General features: G+C 28.0%; 1 protein-coding gene across 2 annotated transcripts in view; it reads left to right on the forward strand.

Annotated features, from left to right (window-relative positions):
* Positions 1 to 18,515, forward strand: part of LOC111632972 (adenosine kinase 2-like) — a 39,349-nt gene extending 20,834 nt beyond the window's left edge. The window contains exons 3-11 of one of the 2 annotated variants that reach the window (XM_023377488.1): positions 539 to 592; positions 720 to 798; positions 2,058 to 2,233; positions 6,392 to 6,497; positions 8,381 to 8,551; positions 9,565 to 9,600; positions 15,610 to 15,724; positions 17,622 to 17,708; positions 17,783 to 18,515. In XM_023377488.1, the coding sequence (XP_023233256.1) occupies positions 539 to 592; positions 720 to 798; positions 2,058 to 2,233; positions 6,392 to 6,497; positions 8,381 to 8,551; positions 9,565 to 9,600; positions 15,610 to 15,724; positions 17,622 to 17,708; positions 17,783 to 17,910 (952 nt within the window). In that variant the 3' untranslated portion in view covers positions 17,911 to 18,515. Of the gene's footprint in view, positions 1 to 538; positions 593 to 719; positions 799 to 2,057; positions 2,234 to 6,391; positions 6,498 to 8,380; positions 8,552 to 9,564; positions 9,601 to 11,948; positions 11,985 to 15,609; positions 15,725 to 17,621; positions 17,709 to 17,782 lie in introns of both variants that reach the window. The other variant, XM_023377489.1, reaches the window with a different exon arrangement.
* Positions 18,516 to 20,106: the final 1,591 nt, after the last annotated feature.

Consider the following 20,106-nt stretch of genomic DNA (forward strand, 5'->3'; position numbering starts at 1 on the left):
TTCAGTTTACTTTAACAAAATACTATATTCCAAATATTTTATAAAATAATATTGTAAATTGAAAATTTTATTACCTTTTCATTGATTTCTCGAAGAGCCTTAACTTCAGCACTTAAAAGAATTGGATCTTTAATTCCACCGGACACCCTGTATATTAAAATTATACCTGCAAATTGTGTAGGCCTTGACATGTCACTTTTAGATACATGTTTAAATTTTTGAAGTATATCAAGCTGAGACTGGACTGAATGAAGATGTTGCCATAACTATAATAGAATTGAAAAATAATAAAATTAATTTNCAGGGAAAGTAATAAAACAGTTGGGTGCTAATGACTTTGTGAAAGGGAAAAAGTTCTACACTTAGAAACTTCAAAAGAAGGGATTTGGCCTGTACCGTCCGCGGGCCGCATAAACATTGATAGGGGGCCGTATGTGGCCCGCGGGCCGCAGGTTGTGCACCCCTGATTAAAATATAAATGTTATGTTGAACTATTTTTAGAAAAACATTATTTGAAATTTTTTGAATATATAAACAGATATGACTTGAAAGCAAATAATGCAATATTGGCTGAAGAGAAACATCAGTCAATGTGAGTATAGTAAAATTAATTTTCACACTAACAAAATAATTTACTCTTATGTAATTCATTTATTTATAATATATCGTAATAATAATAACAGCCATAAGAATTATGAAAATGTTTTTACTAAATTTAGGTATCAAGAAATGATTGAAAACTATGATGTTGAATATACTGCTGGAGGTGCTTGTCAGAATACAATGAGAATTGCTCAGGTTAGTTTTTTTTTCTATTTAAATAGATTACTGATTTTGATAAATTAAAAAATTTATAGTGTTGACAAAGACCGTCATATCTGGTACAGTCCTCCAGAGAACTAAAATATCGTCTCTGTATCTCCTATGTAAAAGGATGTCAGGGAGGAATAAATAAGATGATTAAATAAGAGTTTATTAAAATAAACCATATTTAACAGTTTAACATAGGCCTATATGAACCAAACTTATTTATTATATCATAGCAAATAAATGAGAAAGAAAAATGATTTTCTTTCTCATTTATTTGCTATAATATGATAAATTAAATGATATTAAATGCAAAAACTTTATATAAATAAAAATTTTTTAACTATGGAAATATCAAATTATTTTAAATTGTTGTCTTTTGATTTAATATCTACAATAATGCTATATATATTGCAATGTAAGTTGACTTATAGAATAAGTGTAAAATACAAACTATTACCGCTATGGAATAGCACATCTAACATTTCTGTATACTGCTTGCTATAACTCCATCAGGCTATCATAAATATTTCCAACTAAAACTTACACTTAATCATCTTATTTAATATAGAGGGCATGCTGAGAGTGTAATGGTCTTGTAGTTTCAAAGTTGGCTCATAATGTTGGTGTATGTCATATTATATATCATATTAAAAAGTATTATGTTCAGTAAAGTTTTGATGAAGATGTTATGAACACTTTTGCTATAGACTACTATATTCCATAGTCACATTTCATTATAACCTATTGGTAGCCTATTGTCTGTTTGGGGATGACTTACATCCTTATCATTACCAAATATACCAGTATATATTTATAAATAGTTTTGGTTGCACATATAATGCATACTATTGCTATATATTATATATTAAACAATTATAATATACAATATATTTAAAGTCAAAGTAATAGGAAAGTAATGAGATAAAAATGAGCATGATTCTAGATTATATTTTAAAGATTAACTAACAAATAAAAAAGTTTGTAATTTGGGAACAAATAGCAATTAAAATAAATTTTTAATTATTATTATTACTTTTTTTGGTTTAAAATGCTTGAAAAAAGGAAATTAATTTATATATACAGTATTCTTAATGTTAATATTAATATGAAGCACAGGTGCCTACTTGCATTTAAAAAAATACAAATATAATCATAAATATATTCATCATAAAATTCTGTATTGTACTGTTCTGTATTGTATTATTACTAATAAAATTCATATATATGTAATTTTCTTATTTTTCTAGTGGGTTTTAAATACACCAGAAATATGCAGTTTCATGGGATGTATTGGAAAAGATTCATTTGGAAAAACATTAGAGAAAAAAGCTCGTGAAGCAGGAGTCAATGTTAGTTATCAGTATAGTTCAGAGACACCTACAGGAACTTGTGCTGTTGTATTAACGGGTAATGGAACCAATAGGTAAATATCAATATTTTTATTCTTGATAAATTTGATATCAATCTCTTGGAATGGTATTTTTGTAGTGATAGTAACAGATTCGATATTTATAATTGTTTTAAATAATAAAAGTATTTGCTTAAGAAGAGAAATCATTGTAATGAATGTAAGAAATACATGAGAGCCACATCCTCTATTGGAATACTTATTGGAATAAAACTTTCTCTGTTTATAGTATTTTAACTATATGTAAGATAATTATCACTGTTCTATAGTAAATATCACTGTTACTTTTCTTATCTAGTCATCATACAGTATCTATATTCATTTAACTCCTTCAACTTTATGAATATGACCTAAACTTTCAGTTGTCTGTTTGAGGTTAAGTTGCAAGTTTCACAATTTCTGTGTCTATTATACAATAGTCAGAAATCTTATAAAAATGTCATATATGTGAAAGTAGTATGTGCCAAGTTCATAAAAAGAAATTGTGTAAGTACAGGTAAACCCCGTATAACACGGTACTTTTATAGCACGGATTCACTCTGACACGGTTTGAGAATTGGGTAAAACCCTCGTACAACAGGAAATGTAATAAATTTTTACATACTTAAGTAATAATAATTCACGAAAATTATTATTTTCGTGAACTATTAGTACTTAAGTATGTAAATTTTCTCTTCTCACCTTCTGTCGATACACGTGGTCCTTCTCGAAACTTCAATGTTGCCAGATCGCAACGCTTCTGCTTCTGATGTTGCCGAATGTTTTCCCCTTATTCCATACTTGCTTTATTCTTCATAAGTGCTTAGCACCATATAAGGAAATTTATAAAGACCTTTTAACTAGAAGCAAGCAATCTAAAATGTAAAGCATGGATCTGAAGATAATGCAGAAAAATGCTCAGAGGATAAGGATAACTTGCCAAAAAGAAAATGCTCTCGGTTAATTAATTAATAGTGTTTTTAGTGAGGACGAAGAAAACATTGTTTAATTAATATGTATCAGTTAAAAAAATTTTAATGAAGATATTTATCTTAATTATGAAAATATACTAGCATGTTTTTTAATTTTTGGAACCTAACCCTCCTTTTCGTATTAGTTCTTTGTTTCGTATAACACGGATTCGCATAACACGGCAATTTTTTGGAACGTAACTACCGTGTTATACGGGGGTTACCTGTATGTGGGAGTGCAATAAGGATCTAAAAGTGTCTTTCACAGCTCATAAGCCACAGTATGGCCACCTCTGTTATATATGATAACATATATGAAATATTATCCCATATGAAGGGTAATAGCAGAGAATAATGGTGAGCCATTGTTCGAACGTTCATTTTTTCTGCAAACATAAAGTTCTGAAAAGTGATTTGTTTTGTTCTAGATGTTCTAAATTTGCACATTTCTATTGTTTTGGAGTTGAATCTGTTAACTTCCATAAGTTCAGTAAATGCCAACACTATTTAGATGCTGTAAACATGTGTTTATATAGAAATCTCTCCTCACAACAACCTTGGAACTGTGCAACAACACTCCCACACTTGACCTCCCAACATATTGGTTGCCCTATATAAACAGTTAAATAGTGATATAAATATGCTTTTACACCTTTAATGTGGATCTATATTCATGCACATGATGTATGATATCATAACATTGAGCATAATCGAAGTTTGTAGCACACTCGTAACAGTTTTTAATTTTAATTTAAATAATGTTTGTTCCACTCTTGTTAGAACATTGCATTCTATATTTTTAAATTTTCATTCACCTGATGATGATGAACATAAGATTGTTGAAAGCACTAATAATGATAAAAAAATTGTTAACACCATACTCAGTGAGTCTTCCTTCTTTTCATTGTTTTTTTTTTACCACAATATATTTTTCTTACATTTTAACATAAAATATAAAAATTAAGTGTATTATTAATTTTGCATATTTACTCAGTTTAAAAACTTGTAACCTATACCATTTATTTGAATTTTTATGTACATTTAATCCTTAAAAAATTTGTTTTGAAAAATTATAATCTTAAAACATTCTTCTTTCAAAGTATTTGCTTTAAAAGTGTTCCAAATATTTGCAACCTGAAGATGACAGTGTTGAGTTTGTTAAAACCATTTTAAGAATATATACCTTTTTATTAATTTTGTCATAAATCTATTTTTCTTAACACTAAAAAACTGATTAATTATAATGAATACTTTATCCAAATATACTCATCAAACTTCCTTGATTAATTTCTGAATGTTTTTGTTAATACTCACATTATTTTCACTATGGAATTGAAATGTATTGAGACATTGTAAAAATTGTTCAGTGTTTGATTCTTAACAAAGAGTTCTAGAGAGTAATCAAAATTCCTATTGCTTGACTATGAAAAACAATAAAAACAGCAAGTAAAACTAAATTGTTACAGATTATTTATCTGTAATGCTATTAAGTTTAATAATCTATATATGTATTAAAATTTAATATAAAAGTATAAATTACATTAATAAAATTTATTTTATTAAATATAAAATTGTAGAATGTGAATTTTAATTTTGAATATAAATTATATTGCATATTATTTGATTTGAGATTATTTTTTACTGCTTTATCAATAATAATGTTTAATGATGAAGTTTCAATTTCATTAGCAAAACTTGTTGATATTGAACTTTAATCCAGTTTTGAAAATAATCAGTTTGTTTGAGTCTGAAAGTGTAATTTGAAACAAATATTTGTAAATTATTTTAAACTTTAAGAAAATACTTTAACTCTTTAACATAAATAAAATTTGTAAGATGTAATAATTTACTATTTAATATACTTTTGTTTGAAATTAATTACATTAATTCATCTTATCTAATACAGTAGACTCCATTTATTGTAATCACTTTGGGGCTTTCCTAAACTAATAACAATAACTGGCTATTAACATTATGCAAAGTAAGAAAAACTACAATTAGAGGAAATTTTGATGTCATTCAAATATTAAAACAATTTGAAAATAGATAACTTAATGACTTAATTAATAAATACTTTCTTACTGGAACTACAATAAGTAAAAAAAAAAAAAACCTTTAAACAATCCAGCAAATCGTTTTTAATATCTTAAAAACACTTTCTGACACTTTAAGCGATCATCCTCAGTTATCATTTTGAATAAAACGAAGAATTCAAAATTACGTAAAATAATAATTCAAAAAGCAGTTATACAAATTTATGTTAAGATTTAACAAGCTTAAATAATCACAAAGATTATACAAGTTAATTAAAATGAAATAAAGAACTAAAATAAAATATATACATCCAGTAAAAATTATCTTAATCCTTCTATGATGAGTTGATGTATTTTATATAAGCAGGAAAGTTAATTAAGATAATTTTTACTGGATGTATATATTTTATTTTAGTTCTTTATTAATTATTAATTAATGATAGTTTCATTCAGTATTGTTTATCTGCTACCAACACTTAATGTAATGCCAGCAATTTAAACTAATGTTTAGTGAGCAAATTAAAACAACTAAAATAATAAAACTAAAGTTCTGATTAAGATCAATAACATATTTATGCATGTTAAGGCTGCTTAGCATGAAAAGAAAGCATAAAAAGGCTTATTAACTGAAGATAATAACAACAATAAACAGATTTTAATTAGAATAACAAAGTTTTTATAATGTATGTTTTGGGATGCATGCTTGTATGTTTTGAGACTTGTTAGTTTTGATAATGTTAATTTATTGATAACAATATCTTGAATTACAATAATTGGAATCTGCTGATTAGTATAATAAGTAACATGAGTATTGTCAAAAGATGTAAAAGGCAACTGCTAAGCAATGAATTTGAACTATTGACTTTTAGAAAACTATACTGTGACTATGGAATCAATCTAGTTAACAGTTTAATGTTAATTAAGTCAAAACTGTAATTACATAACATGATAATATCTATACTTTATTTTATTTATATAAAATTTGTTTAAATTATGTAAATATTTTTGTTTCAGCTCTGACATATTCTTAGTTAATGAAAAGTGTTGCAAAATTTAATGTTTATTAAAGCTTTTTCCTTTTCTTTGTAAACCTCACCATTTGTTTTTGTTATATATATATTGAAATTGTTTCCTTTAAACTTTATATAAGTTAATTGAAAGTAACTATACAAAAAATCTTGATACTTTAGGTCATTATGTGCTAATCTAGCTGCAGCAAATTGTTTTGAAGTTGATCATATAAGGAAGACAGAAAATAGACAGCTGATAGAAAATGCTGAATTCTTTTATATAACTGTAAGTTTGATAAATTTTTTTTTGTTATAAATCTCTTAGTGAATAGTGTAATTTATGAATAAATTTAATTTTTTCTTGTAATCTGGTTTGTCATTCTTGTTTATAAAATTAAAAATAATGGATTGGACTGAAGAGGAGTTAAAAAGCCCAAAATGCATATCCCTAATTTCCTTAACAAAAAAAAGAAAAACCTGGTGAGTTGAGTGTGGCTTCCCAAACAAGGGAACTATTACATAAGTTTAAAAAAAACATATGGCTGAATGGATGAAAATGTTTTTACATATATTACATACAATAATAAAAACATTTTGCTACTTGAGAAAGCATTTAAATTTCTATTTTTAAACAAAGAAAACAATGGAAAATTAAGACATCCAAAACATTAAACTTTAAGATTAAAAAATGAATTTAGACTGTATCTGTATAGCCTAAACTACAGGTATATATTTTTGTTTGATGAAATTAAATATTTTTTGGTAAGATGCATTTTATTCCTACTGATTATTCAATAGGAGTAGATTCTAGGCAGTTTTCCAGCTATGTAATAACTTGCATTTGTCATGACATACTCTTAAAAATGTTTAAGTAAAATAATAAAATAGTATATATGATAATAAAAAGATAAAATTTTAAATCCAAAAAATTTTTTTAATGAATTTGGCCATATTTTATATTATTAATTAAAAGTGATTTAAGTAATTTAGTGTGCTTTACATATTTTAATTTTTAAAAGAAGAAGAAAAAATTATATGTATAAAGTTTATGTTTAAATTTTGTAAATATTTTTGTTTCAGCTCTGACATATTCTGACAATTTTTCATTCGGTTTGTTTTAAATAGATTTGGATTTATTATAAGAAATTTATATGACATATAAACATCTTAACTATGTCTGATACATTGCAATAACACATCTTCAATTGCCGTATATAGCCCAATGATATACAGGAATTGAAGGTGTGTTATTATGACATAACAATAGAATTCTATATTTTAGTTAGATTTATTTCTGAAAGAATGTACTATACAGTATATTATTATGTTATTTTGAATAAATATAGAAACTAAAAATATTTAAGATAAATAACATACAGAAAATCATTTAAATTATCCTGAATTTAAAGCTATTTGAATATCTTTATTCAATCTATAACTTTCCATCTACTTACTTTTTGATGATGATATATATTAAATAATAATTCTTTAATATATTATATACTTTCAAAATTAATTCTACTTTAAGAATTTTTTATTTCCATTAAATAAAATGATTTTGTGATTGACATTAAGATTAATACAAAAAATTCTCTTTTTTAAACTCTACAAAAAAAGTATATATAAAACTTGAAAAATGTAATTCTGAACATATAAATCAAATAATAAGACTATGTATCTTCAAAGAGTTTGAATATAGATTATCTGATGAGATATATCAATAGATATGCTAATAAAATAATTTGCCTATTTATATTGGCAATGCAAATAAAAGTAAACTAATAGATAAATAAGGAATGCATGTAAATTAAAAGTCCTTACTCTAGAAATTTTTTTATGTTTAAGATATATCCTACTAATAAATATAATCCATATTTGGAATATTTGTTTAAATTTTTTAAAAATCTGCTATATTTTAATTTTATGTTTAAATCTAAATTATGAAATTAAACTGGAATTGGAATTTAGTACTGATATAAATTAAACATAAAAATTTTGTCTAATAATCATAATAATAAGATAGTTCATATGACAGAAAATTATTTTTCAGTTGGTGTAAATATATTGTCTCCTCAAAATCTGCTTTCTTAATATTTTTAGACTTTTTTTTATGATTTCTTCTTTATAAAATGTTTTCCACTTCAAAATTAATTCTGTGAATTTTTTTAGGGTTTCTTTTTGACAGTAAGTCCAGAAACAATTTTGGAAGTAGCAAAGCATGCTTGCAAGAATAACAAAACTTTTATAATGAATCTTAGTGCTCCATTTTTAAGTCAGTTTTTTAAGGAACCTATGATGCAGGCACTACCATATGTTGATATTTTATTTGGTAATGAAACGGTAAGTCTTAATATTATTTTTTCATATTCAAATGTTTAAGGTTAAGGCTAATCTTTAAACTTAAATACTAGCTGTTTAGGTGGAATATTGATAAGATTTGTAATGAATGTTTTCAACCTGTTCTACAGGCCATTTTCAGGTTTTTAAAAATCATGGAATATTGATAACTGTTCTTTTTGTATAGAACAGTTAAGAATACATTTAAAATACAAAATTCTTTGGAATACTGAGCTATTTGAATCCAAAGAATAAATTACAGTAATATATATACAATTTAAAGTAATATATATATATATTATTTTATTATATATACATACATACACACTGCATTTATTCAATAGTGTGCTGTTTATTAAAGGACACTGTTTATTAGAATAAATACAGTACATCCAAATATATTTTAATTAAAGAGTATCTAAAATTGATTTATATTTAATGATGCGGTGATAAATTGAAATAATTATTACCAAAATATATATACAGTAGAGCCTCGAAAACTCGGCCTAATGTGGACCGAAGGGTGGCCAAGTTTGTGAAAATGCCGGGTTATCGGGAATGGGGTTAAAAAAGGATAAGTATGCGTGTTTCCTCAGAAAATATTGTACTGTACTTGTATGTATTGTTTGCTTGAGAATACAACAGAGAATAAACTGCCCAAATACCCTTAAACAAAGGAAAAGTACGTCCTTTATGAAGGCATAGAGCCTTTACTGCATGAAAATGAAAATTAATGAATACACTGTGTACAGTAATTTACTTGATAAGACAGACCTCAGAAAAATACCTTATGAGAGCTTTTATACTTTTATAAAGCTGTCTATAATGAAAATGAATTAACTAAGGATTTTTTTGCCCTGCCAGGGTGTGGCCGAGTTATCGAGTGCCGAGGTTTTGAGGCTCTACTGTATTATCATTGTAACTTATAATATATAATTATCATTTCTTCAAAATTATAACTTACTAATATCATACATGTGATATAGACTAATTTACTTATTTTTCCTTGCATATAGGAAGCTCAAACATTTGCTACAGAACAAAGTTTCAATGTAAGTAGCCTTAATTTTAATTATAAATAATAGAGATGATGGCAGAAACACATTCTAAGTTGTAGTAACGTTCTAAGTCAATCTACAGATGGATGGAACCAAATTAATTATAGGATAATCTGTTTTGTAATAAATAAATTTGACAAAAAACCAGAGGATCAAGTTTTTTAATTGATAGCTAGGGTATGTCAGTAGTAGTAGTACGACAATGAAGTGCTTTGATAAAAGCATTAGTTTTATTACAGAATAAAGGTTTTGTTTACATGAATTAGATTATCAACTAGTCAGTCTTTAAACAATTTTCCATCTCACGGTTAATCAATGTTGATGACTGTACAGGTAATTCTATCTGTGATTACCAGACCAATTATGACATTATTCCCTGACTTATTAACATCTCTACATTTCCTCTTTCCATTATATTCAGCCAAATATATTTAAGCCCATTTTATACATTATATTTTTTTATTATATAATATTTTTATTTTATTATTCACTTACAAAAAATGAAAAACTTTGCATAAAATTGATTTTGTAATTAGCTACACCATTTCTACATCATATAAAAAATTTCATGATTTAATTTATATTAATTCATAAATTTGTGTTGCCTCTTAAAATCAAATTTTCTTAAAGAGGAGATAGTAAATTCAAAGTAATTTAAACTGAAGAAATTTTGTGAGATGGAGAAATAGCCTATTGCATGTTATTTTTAGTCCTGCATGGACCCATTCAAGGTCGTTACATTTCTTCCCATTACTCTCTGAAACTTTAGTGGGAGCAGCAGAGTTTTGGTGGGAAAGCTGGTTGTTGTCAATGGTGTTTTTGAAAACTCAATTTTAACTCTGGTGATATTTGGTATACTTGGTGAAAAATGTGGACTTCTTAAATTCCATAGGCCATCTGAAGACAAAAATTTGCAGTTAGAGAGAAGACATATCACAGATTGTCAATCTGTCAAAAAATTGGTGGGATTATCATCTCCATATACTTCCATATGTGGAGATAATAATCCTGGCCTGCAGTGAAGAATACAACAAATAAATACACGAGTTGCATGAGGTCTGCCATGCAGTTCAAAGTGTACACAATATCATTAAGCCAATTTGACAGTTCTTTGCTTCCCCTGCAGCATCAACTGACTACAATAAGTTAACTAAATGCTTTGCAGGTTAATAAAAATTGGGAGGGTTGTGTACGAGACACAATCACAATTGTTTAAGGTATGTATCCATGTTTGAGTTATTAGAGGAATGATAAGATGTAAATGAATAATCTTGGTGGTTATCATATTCCAAATCAATATTGGTTTAGGCCAGTGTTTCTCAACCTCTAACGAATTGTTGTCCCCTTCAATAAAACCGTTACGAAGTATCGCCCCCTTCACTACAAAATTCCGATGCCGAGGGCCAACGCCAAATTCGTACTGCATTGAATAGACTAGTGACTAGTATAATGTTATTTGTTTAATTATTGTACAATATAATGAATAAAATATCTAATTATTCTTAATATAATGTTTTACTATATCACCCAGAAAATTGTTTTTCGCCCCCCCAAAAAAAATAAAATATAAATTGTTACTAATCACCCCCTCAGCATGGAAAAATGCCCACATGNTTACCATTAGGTAACATTTTATATATACATACATACACACTGCATTTATTCAATAGTGTGCTGTTTATTAAAGGACACTGTTTATTAGAATAAATACAGTACATCCAAATATATTTTAATTAAAGAGTATCTAAAATTGATTTATATTTAATGATGCGGTGATAAATTGAAATAATTATTACCAAAATATATATACAGTAGAGCCTCGAAAACTCGGCCTAATGTGGACCGAAGGGTGGCCAAGTTTGTGAAAATGCCGGGTTATCGGGAATGGGGTTAAAAAAGGATAAGTATGCGTGTTTCCTCAGAAAATATTGTACTGTACTTGTATGTATTGTTTGCTTGAGAATACAACAGAGAATAAACTGCCCAAATACCCTTAAACAAAGGAAAAGTACGTCCTTTATGAAGGCATAGAGCCTTTACTACATGAAAATGAAAATTAATGAATACACTGTGTACAGTAATTTACTTGATAAGACAGACCTCAGAAAAATACCTTATGAGAGCTTTTATACTTTTATAAAGCTGTCTATAATGAAAATGAATTAACTAAGGATTTTTTTGCCCTGCCAGGGTGTGGCCGAGTTATCGAGTGCCGAGGTTTTGAGGCTCTACTGTATTATCATTGTAACTTATAATATATAATTATCATTTCTTCAAAATTATAACTTACTAATATCATACATGTGATATAGACTAATTTACTTATTTTTCCTTGCATATAGGAAGCTCAAACATTTGCTACAGAACAAAGTTTCAATGTAAGTAGCCTTAATTTTAATTATAAATAATAGAGATGATGGCAGAAACACATTCTAAGTTGTAGTAACGTTCTAAGTCAATCTACAGATGGATGGAACCAAATTAATTATAGGATAATCTGTTTTGTAATAAATAAATTTGACAAAAAACCAGAGGATCAAGTTTTTTAATTGATAGCTAGGGTATGTCAGTAGTAGTAGTACGACAATGAAGTGCTTTGATAAAAGCATTAGTTTTATTACAGAATAAAGGTTTTGTTTACATGAATTAGATTATCAACTAGTCAGTCTTTAAACAATTTTCCATCTCACGGTTAATCAATGTTGATGACTGTACAGGTAATTCTATCTGTGATTACCAGACCAATTATGACATTATTCCCTGACTTATTAACATCTCTACATTTCCTCTTTCCATTATATTCAGCCAAATATATTTAAGCCCATTTTATACATTATATTTTTTTATTATATAATATTTTTATTTTATTATTCACTTACAAAAAATGAAAAACTTTGCATAAAATTGATTTTGTAATTAGCTACACCATTTCTACATCATATAAAAAATTTCATGATTTAATTTATATTAATTCATAAATTTGTGTTGCCTCTTAAAATCAAATTTTCTTAAAGAGGAGATAGTAAATTCAAAGTAATTTAAACTGAAGAAATTTTGTGAGATGGAGAAATAGCCTATTGCATGTTATTTTTAGTCCTGCATGGACCCATTCAAGGTCGTTACATTTCTTCCCATTACTCTCTGAAACTTTAGTGGGAGCAGCAGAGTTTTGGTGGGAAAGCTGGTTGTTGTCAATGGTGTTTTTGAAAACTCAATTTTAACTCTGGTGATATTTGGTATACTTGGTGAAAAATGTGGACTTCTTAAATTCCATAGGCCATCTGAAGACAAAAATTTGCAGTTAGAGAGAAGACATATCACAGATTGTCAATCTGTCAAAAAATTGGTGGGATTATCATCTCCATATACTTCCATATGTGGAGATAATAATCCTGGCCTGCAGTGAAGAATACAACAAATAAATACACGAGTTGCATGAGGTCTGCCATGCAGTTCAAAGTGTACACAATATCATTAAGCCAATTTGACAGTTCTTTGCTTCCCCTGCAGCATCAACTGACTACAATAAGTTAACTAAATGCTTTGCAGGTTAATAAAAATTGGGAGGGTTGTGTATGAGACACAATCACAATTGTTTAAGGTATGTATCCATGTTTGAGTTATTAGAGGAATGATAAGATGTAAATGAATAATCTTGGTGGTTATCATATTCCAAATCAATATTGGTTTAGGCCAGTGTTTCTCAACCTCTAACGAATTGTTGTCCCCTTCAATAAAACCGTTACGAAGTATCGCCCCCTTCACTACAAAATTCCGATGCCGAGGGCCAACGCCAAATTCGTACTGCATTGAATAGACTAGTGACTAGTATAATGTTATTTGTTTAATTATTGTACAATATAATGAATAAAATATCTAATTATTCTTAATATAATGTTTTACTATATCACCCAGAAAATTGTTTTTCGCCCCCCAAAATATAAATTGTTGCTAATCGCCCCCTGAACATGGAAAAACGCCCACATGGGGGCGATATTGCCCCCGTTGAGAAACACTGGTTTAGGCAATGGCACATTTGAAATATTTGCATTGGAGTTGATGCACTAGGTTTTCTTATGCTCTCTAATGCCGAACGATGCAGATTGTATAGTCATTTTGGGCTTTTCTGATTCCTTTTAAATTTTTCTTTCTAATGATATACATTTCTTACATTTCTGTTCAAATTTTCTTTGCAGTTTCTTTGACATTATGAAAATTTTCTTTAACTCGCAGTTATTGTCCTATAATTTTAGCAATAATAACTGATAAAACAGAATTTGTAAATAATAATGTACAAATAAACACCAATTTTAATGGCCCGTCTCTTTGCGATCCCAAAGTTTCATTGATTAGGTGCCCACTGCATCACCAGTTTGTGTTCTCGCGAAACTGCTACTCCCTTCCCTGCACAGCTGTCCACCCCACTACTCACCATTTTAAATATAAACATAAACCTTCTATCCAACAAAATTTAAATTGTTAGATTATCATTTATAGTTTACAAGACTAATCTTGCCATTTGTTTGGTTGCTCCAATTTTTGCAAACCTCCCTATAACGAACTGAATTTAAAGACTTATTCAGATCAAAAAAGAGTGAGAGCAACAGATGGATTCTGTGGTGTTTGCAGATTCCGACTTTTAATGAAATTCCATGTCTGTATGGACTCGGACTCTGATTCTTGGAGCTATGTTTAAAGTGCTCTACAATGCTTGAAATATAATTCCAAGTATGCATCATTTTTTGGTGCTCTTGAGATATTTCTTAAAAACTGGGTTTCAGTAAAATCTATTTTCTTAAAGAAAATGAAGAAGATACAGACCCTGTTATTTGGAGTTTCATTAAAAATTAGAAAGATGAAATCCTACCTAAAAATGAAATAAGCTATTCTGAGTGTTAATGCTATATTTATTTTTATATCAGTACATGAATTTTGTTGTCAAATATGTAAAATCACTAGAAGAAAGGATGCAAGTTCAACTGAAATGTCTGACATTTTGAAAAAATTTGATGGTGTATTAGAAAATTACAAAAAATGACAATTTGTTTTTAGTTTCAAGATAAACCAAAATTTACCTAGCTTTGATAAAAATCCAGCATATTTGGTTTTTTTCTAAAACTTTACTTATGTAATCAAATAGTTTGATTTTCAAAGTAGTAAATTTAGAATTTTTCTCAATTTAATTAAAAAGACTGAATTTACCTTTACTTTAATACAAGTTGTTGTTGTTGTTCTCAAATTGGTGGTTGAAATCATTGGTGATGAATTGTATTGGTATAATGAATTCATCATTTTAAAGGAAAATAAATAATGTATGGTTGATTGTAAATATAAATGTATATGAAGATTACCTTGATGATGACAATGTAGCAATACTCAATAGAATATTTTTACATAGTAAATGTTTCTAAAAAAATTACTTAAGACTGCTTGCTATATTAGAGAAAATAAATAAAATCATGAACAGAATTAGCCAATAGAATCTGTTGTGAAATTTGTAACCAAAAATGATGGTGGTAACACAAATGAATATTTGAATGTGGCTTATTTCTTAGAAATATAATAGTTCTTATTACACTTGAATTATATAAATTTTTCAATTAACTGTGACCAGTTTTACAATGCTTTTTTTTCCCAAATGAGGGAGTTTGAAATATTCATCTGAAATTTCACAAACTTTACTGCCTTCAAAATAAAATGTAAATTCTCCCATTGAACCTGAATTTTATTTATAATGGCATATAATTTACTATTTAATTCTATGTGTAGGTGATTATCATTGGTCTCAGATGCTGTAAGTCATATAATCATTTAACATGTTAATCTGATAGTATGTGTTTACAAATGAAGCAATCGTACTTAGATAACTTACATATTTCATATTAATGAAACTGAACATTTGAGAGTGAAACAAAAGGAATTATCTAATAATTTGTTTCTGCAATCATTCTGTTCTTTGACAATAAAATTCTACATAAAATAAACATTTTATTAAAATTTCAGACAACAGATGTTAAAGAGATTGCTCTAAGAATTTGTGATCTACCAAAAATAAATAATGAGAAACCAAGACTTGTAGTCATTACACAAGGTGAACTTCCTGTAATTCTTGCATGTGGTAAGTTTTTAATATATACATTACATAAAATTATATTAGAAAATCTGTGTAAATTAAAATAGCACAGTACTGAATTATTTTTTCCATTATACTTACTTTTCAATAAGTTATGTCATCTACTTCACACTGCTTCTTCCAAAGAATCCTAGGACAGATTTTTGTAATTGGGGAAATTTTAAAGACTAGTACTTTGACCAGATTATTACATATAAAAATTTCAATGGCTTAATACTGTAGTCCCAATAATTTGAAGCAGATGGGACAGGTCTTCTGATTTTTCCTGTTATTTTGTAAACTCAGAGTTTTTGTAATTTGGGGTAGTTTCTTTTAGTTGATTGAACTGAGGTTGAAGTAAGTTTTAATATTTTTTCTTTTTATGTATGGTATATACATATTCATTATGGGATGATACAGAAAGTTATACCAAACTGATACTTCATTATAGCAGAAGCACAACTGGCAATTGAAACAAAGTGTCTTGGGCAGTAGATTGCCTAAGTGCAAGTTAAAGAAATTAGAGATTCACCTATAGCTGAGCTAACTGTTGAAATTATGAGCTGTAGTTCAGCTCATTTGGTAGAACTTTAGCTAAAATTCAAATTATACAGTCGACCCCCCCTCCCATAACACTGTAGATACGTTCCTCTTTTTATGAATCCAGCTTCTAGGAGTCCAGCCAATCACAGCCCGGCACGTATTCAGTTTACAGACTATGGCTGTTTGAAAGGTTTCTTCCATAAAATTAATCGATTCTAGACTAATTCGACCAACATTTCCAAAATACGTATAATTTTTTGGGAATAATCCATATAAACTATGCTATAAACAAAAAATTGTAGGATTACTTACCAAGTGTGCACTGTTCGACTATGCCGTTGCTTAAGCTTGTTTTTGTTGTGGAGATTGTCATCGAATGGCATTTGCGTGTTTCCCAATAAATTATTTTTTGCAAAAAATTCGCTGAACTTTAGAGACATCATTAATATAAATATAATTTTTATGGATGTTAAATAATAAATGGTTTTTGGTAGGTCCGCTGCTCGCTTAACTCGACAGTTTGTGCAATCCCATCGCGACACGAGTCGGCGACGATGTTTTACTGAATTAGGAGTTTTTTTAGCATGTTTGTACGAATACTGTTGCAATTTTTTCGCCATGATATAGGAATCCGAACTATAGGAACCCGTGTTATAGGAGGGTCGACTGTACTTTATCTGTAAATCCATCTACTAAAATATTTATAGTGGGTGATCGGTTAACAAATATAATCTGTTCCAATACATCATCTGTCCACTCTCTACCTTGGCTATTATCTCTTGCTTGGTTTCTAAGGTGAGCACAATTCTCGACACTCCACTCTTTTTAGGCTTCGTAATATTATCAATGTCTTTTTGAAATAAAAAGTTCAGAAAAGCATTCACAAAAATTCAGTGAACAGAAGTCAACTAGTGCATGAAAGAATTATGTAAGGTGAGGACCGAATGAAATTGAAAATTTTGGTGTTAAACCATTAACGAATATCCAATAGGACAGTTAAACTCTCACCTTTAGAAAATAAAAACAGATGCGAAACTTAACAAGTGTACAACAGTCTTGCAAAGACTATAATAAATTATTTGTCAGAAAGGTAAACAAAAGGCTGGAATTATAATGCAGAGTTTCAAAGTTTGGAGGAATAATATCTGATTGATGTTGGGTTGAGTGTCTCCCATGTTCCGAAAGATTTTGAATTATTACCTGTAGACAAAATAAATACCGATTGGTTTTCCCTTATTCACTTCTTTTTGTGTTTGTTCTGTGAAGTGTGTGCTTTCCAAACTGTTCGTTAGCCAATCACCCACTGTATTTGTTTTATATTTAAATATTAAATAAATTTATATGCTATGTAAACTTTCAGATAGTAAGATTACAGAATTTCCAGTAAAGTCACTGTCAACAGAAGAACTTGTAGATTCAAACGGAGCTGGAGATGCTTTTGTCGGAGGTGATCAATTATTATAAAAAATATTTTCCTTAATCTTTCTAATATGATCTAAATCACTAAATTCTAATTTTTAGGTTTTTTGGCTCAACTTATTCAAGGAAAGCCAATTGCCACATGCATCAAATGTGGCATTTATACGGCTCAAGAAGTGATAATGCAATCGGGTTGCACTGTTTCAGGTGTCTGCAAATTTAGAGAGTGAGCATCATTGACTCATTCATAAAAGTAGGTTAATTGCAACATGATCAGGCCAGAATAATTTGGAGAAGTCAAAATTATGGTATGATTGAAGCAGTTAGGGAACAAAATGTACAGTACCAGTATAATGTAAAAGCATTCCTGTAAATTTTAATTGAAAAGTTAGTTTTTTTTTTATTTCTATAATTCTGATATGTTGTTTGTAATCTAATCTTTTTTTTTTCCCTTGAATATATTTGTAATGCAATAATCTTTGTTGTTGTTACCTGCCTAAAATGGAAGTGTGTCAATTAGGTAATGAAAATTCAGAGTATCATAATATATTTTTCAAAATGCTCTGCAATTTAAGTTTTATTAAAAACTTCAGATGAAAATGATTTTTAATCATAAACTACTTAACTGTGTTAAAATTTTAACATTGCTAATTCTTGCTGCAGCTGTTTACATAAACAAATGAAAAATTGGTACTACTTTACAGATAATATTTGAATACAAATTATGTTATAAAGATAGCAAAAACTGAAGTTATAATGTAAGAGCAATACATAACATTTTGTGAAATCAATGTTTGTATTGTGGATATAAAACATTGATATATATATATATATAGATAAAAATAACTATTTTGTCACATTCTTTTATCAAGGTAAAGATGATTTTAAATTAATTCTAATATTGTTGGATAAGATTCTGAAGTTTCATCAACATTGATATCTCTGATAAAGGTATCTCATACATTGTATAGCAGAGACTTATCTCACTGTTACCAAAGCATCAAAGGGACACTTCTACCTAACAGTGCAATAAGTCTCTGATATCTCCACTATGCAGTGTATAAGATACCTTTATCAATAATAATTGAAACAAGCTTTAAAAATACACAGTTAAACTGTTGATGAAATATATTACATGCGTATAATACTAGATCATGATTATACTAAATTTTCAGTTTTTACTTTGTGTCATTTTTTAAAATTTAATCTGTCCATATATAAAAACTACTACAAAGAGCAATATGCTAAACTTGAGTTCAGTAGTTTGTTGTTTATTTATACAATGACTACGAAGTTGCATACATTTTGAGTATAACTGCTGAACAGAAAACATACTCGGCAAATTAATAATCAAAATAATCAACACCTAATCTGTTGCCGAGGGAGTTCGTTTTTTAAATAAACTCCCTTGGCAACAGATTAGGTGTTGATTATTTTGATTATAACTGCTGAAGTATTTCTAATAAGAAAGCTAAACCATAACTATATATATATAATTATTATTTTATTTCAATTTGGTTTAATACATTTGATAATATCTGTGAAAAATCTTTGTTAATTTCACGATCATATCACAATGAACAGAGACCAAATAATTAATGTGACACGTTCCCAAAGTAAACCTAGTCACACACAAAAAGTATACTATTCTGTGGTTGTAAAATTGAATAAAATCTCATAGTATTCAATTTAATTTCCGTAAAAATTTATAGGTTTTAACAAATCTTGATGTATTATAAGCCACCTGACATTAATTTTTATGAATTATTAACAACTTTTTGATGTTAAATACAAATAAAATAAATGATTTTAATCTTGTGTTTAGCTATAAAGCTGCATTTAAAATTCTGTTTTGAACTGATTTGTATCACTGTGTTAAAAATAACAGCAAATAAAATTTTTTTTATATAAAAATTTGATTTGTAGACAAGGGCTTTTAAAAATACATTGCATTTTCTTGAATTTTTAAACAACTGTATACATGCAAAAAAGATTACTGTAAGAAGCAACTGGCAGGAATGGAATATAAATCTGTTATAATCTGTAGCCTCCAAATTCCATTTTAATGTGATGGGATAGATTATAGCCAATTTAAAATTGTAATTACAAACTCATCAACTTTGTCTTTGTCTGAAGACATGCATGACTTCAGATAAAGATTCATCTGCTATCATTTTTCATCAAACCAAATATACATATAGGCATACCTTCTAATTGAAAAGATTATGATATTTGTTTTATGGCAGTAATACAGAATATAAAGCAAATCAAACTTTTTTCACTTGCCAATGTATGTGCCCAACAACAAATTTATACTATCATTTATTAGCACTCATGCATGGCATCCTATATAGTTGCTAAATGTTATTTTTAATGATTTTCTTTTCCTCACATGATAGTAGTGTGATTCTGGAGGGGGCAATTTA

The sequence above is a fragment of the Centruroides sculpturatus genome, unplaced genomic scaffold, assembly GCF_000671375.1.
Source record: "Centruroides sculpturatus isolate CEXI.00-Female unplaced genomic scaffold, Cexi_2.0 scaffold814, whole genome shotgun sequence".
In the NCBI taxonomy this organism is placed as follows: Eukaryota; Metazoa; Arthropoda; class Arachnida; order Scorpiones; family Buthidae; genus Centruroides; species Centruroides sculpturatus.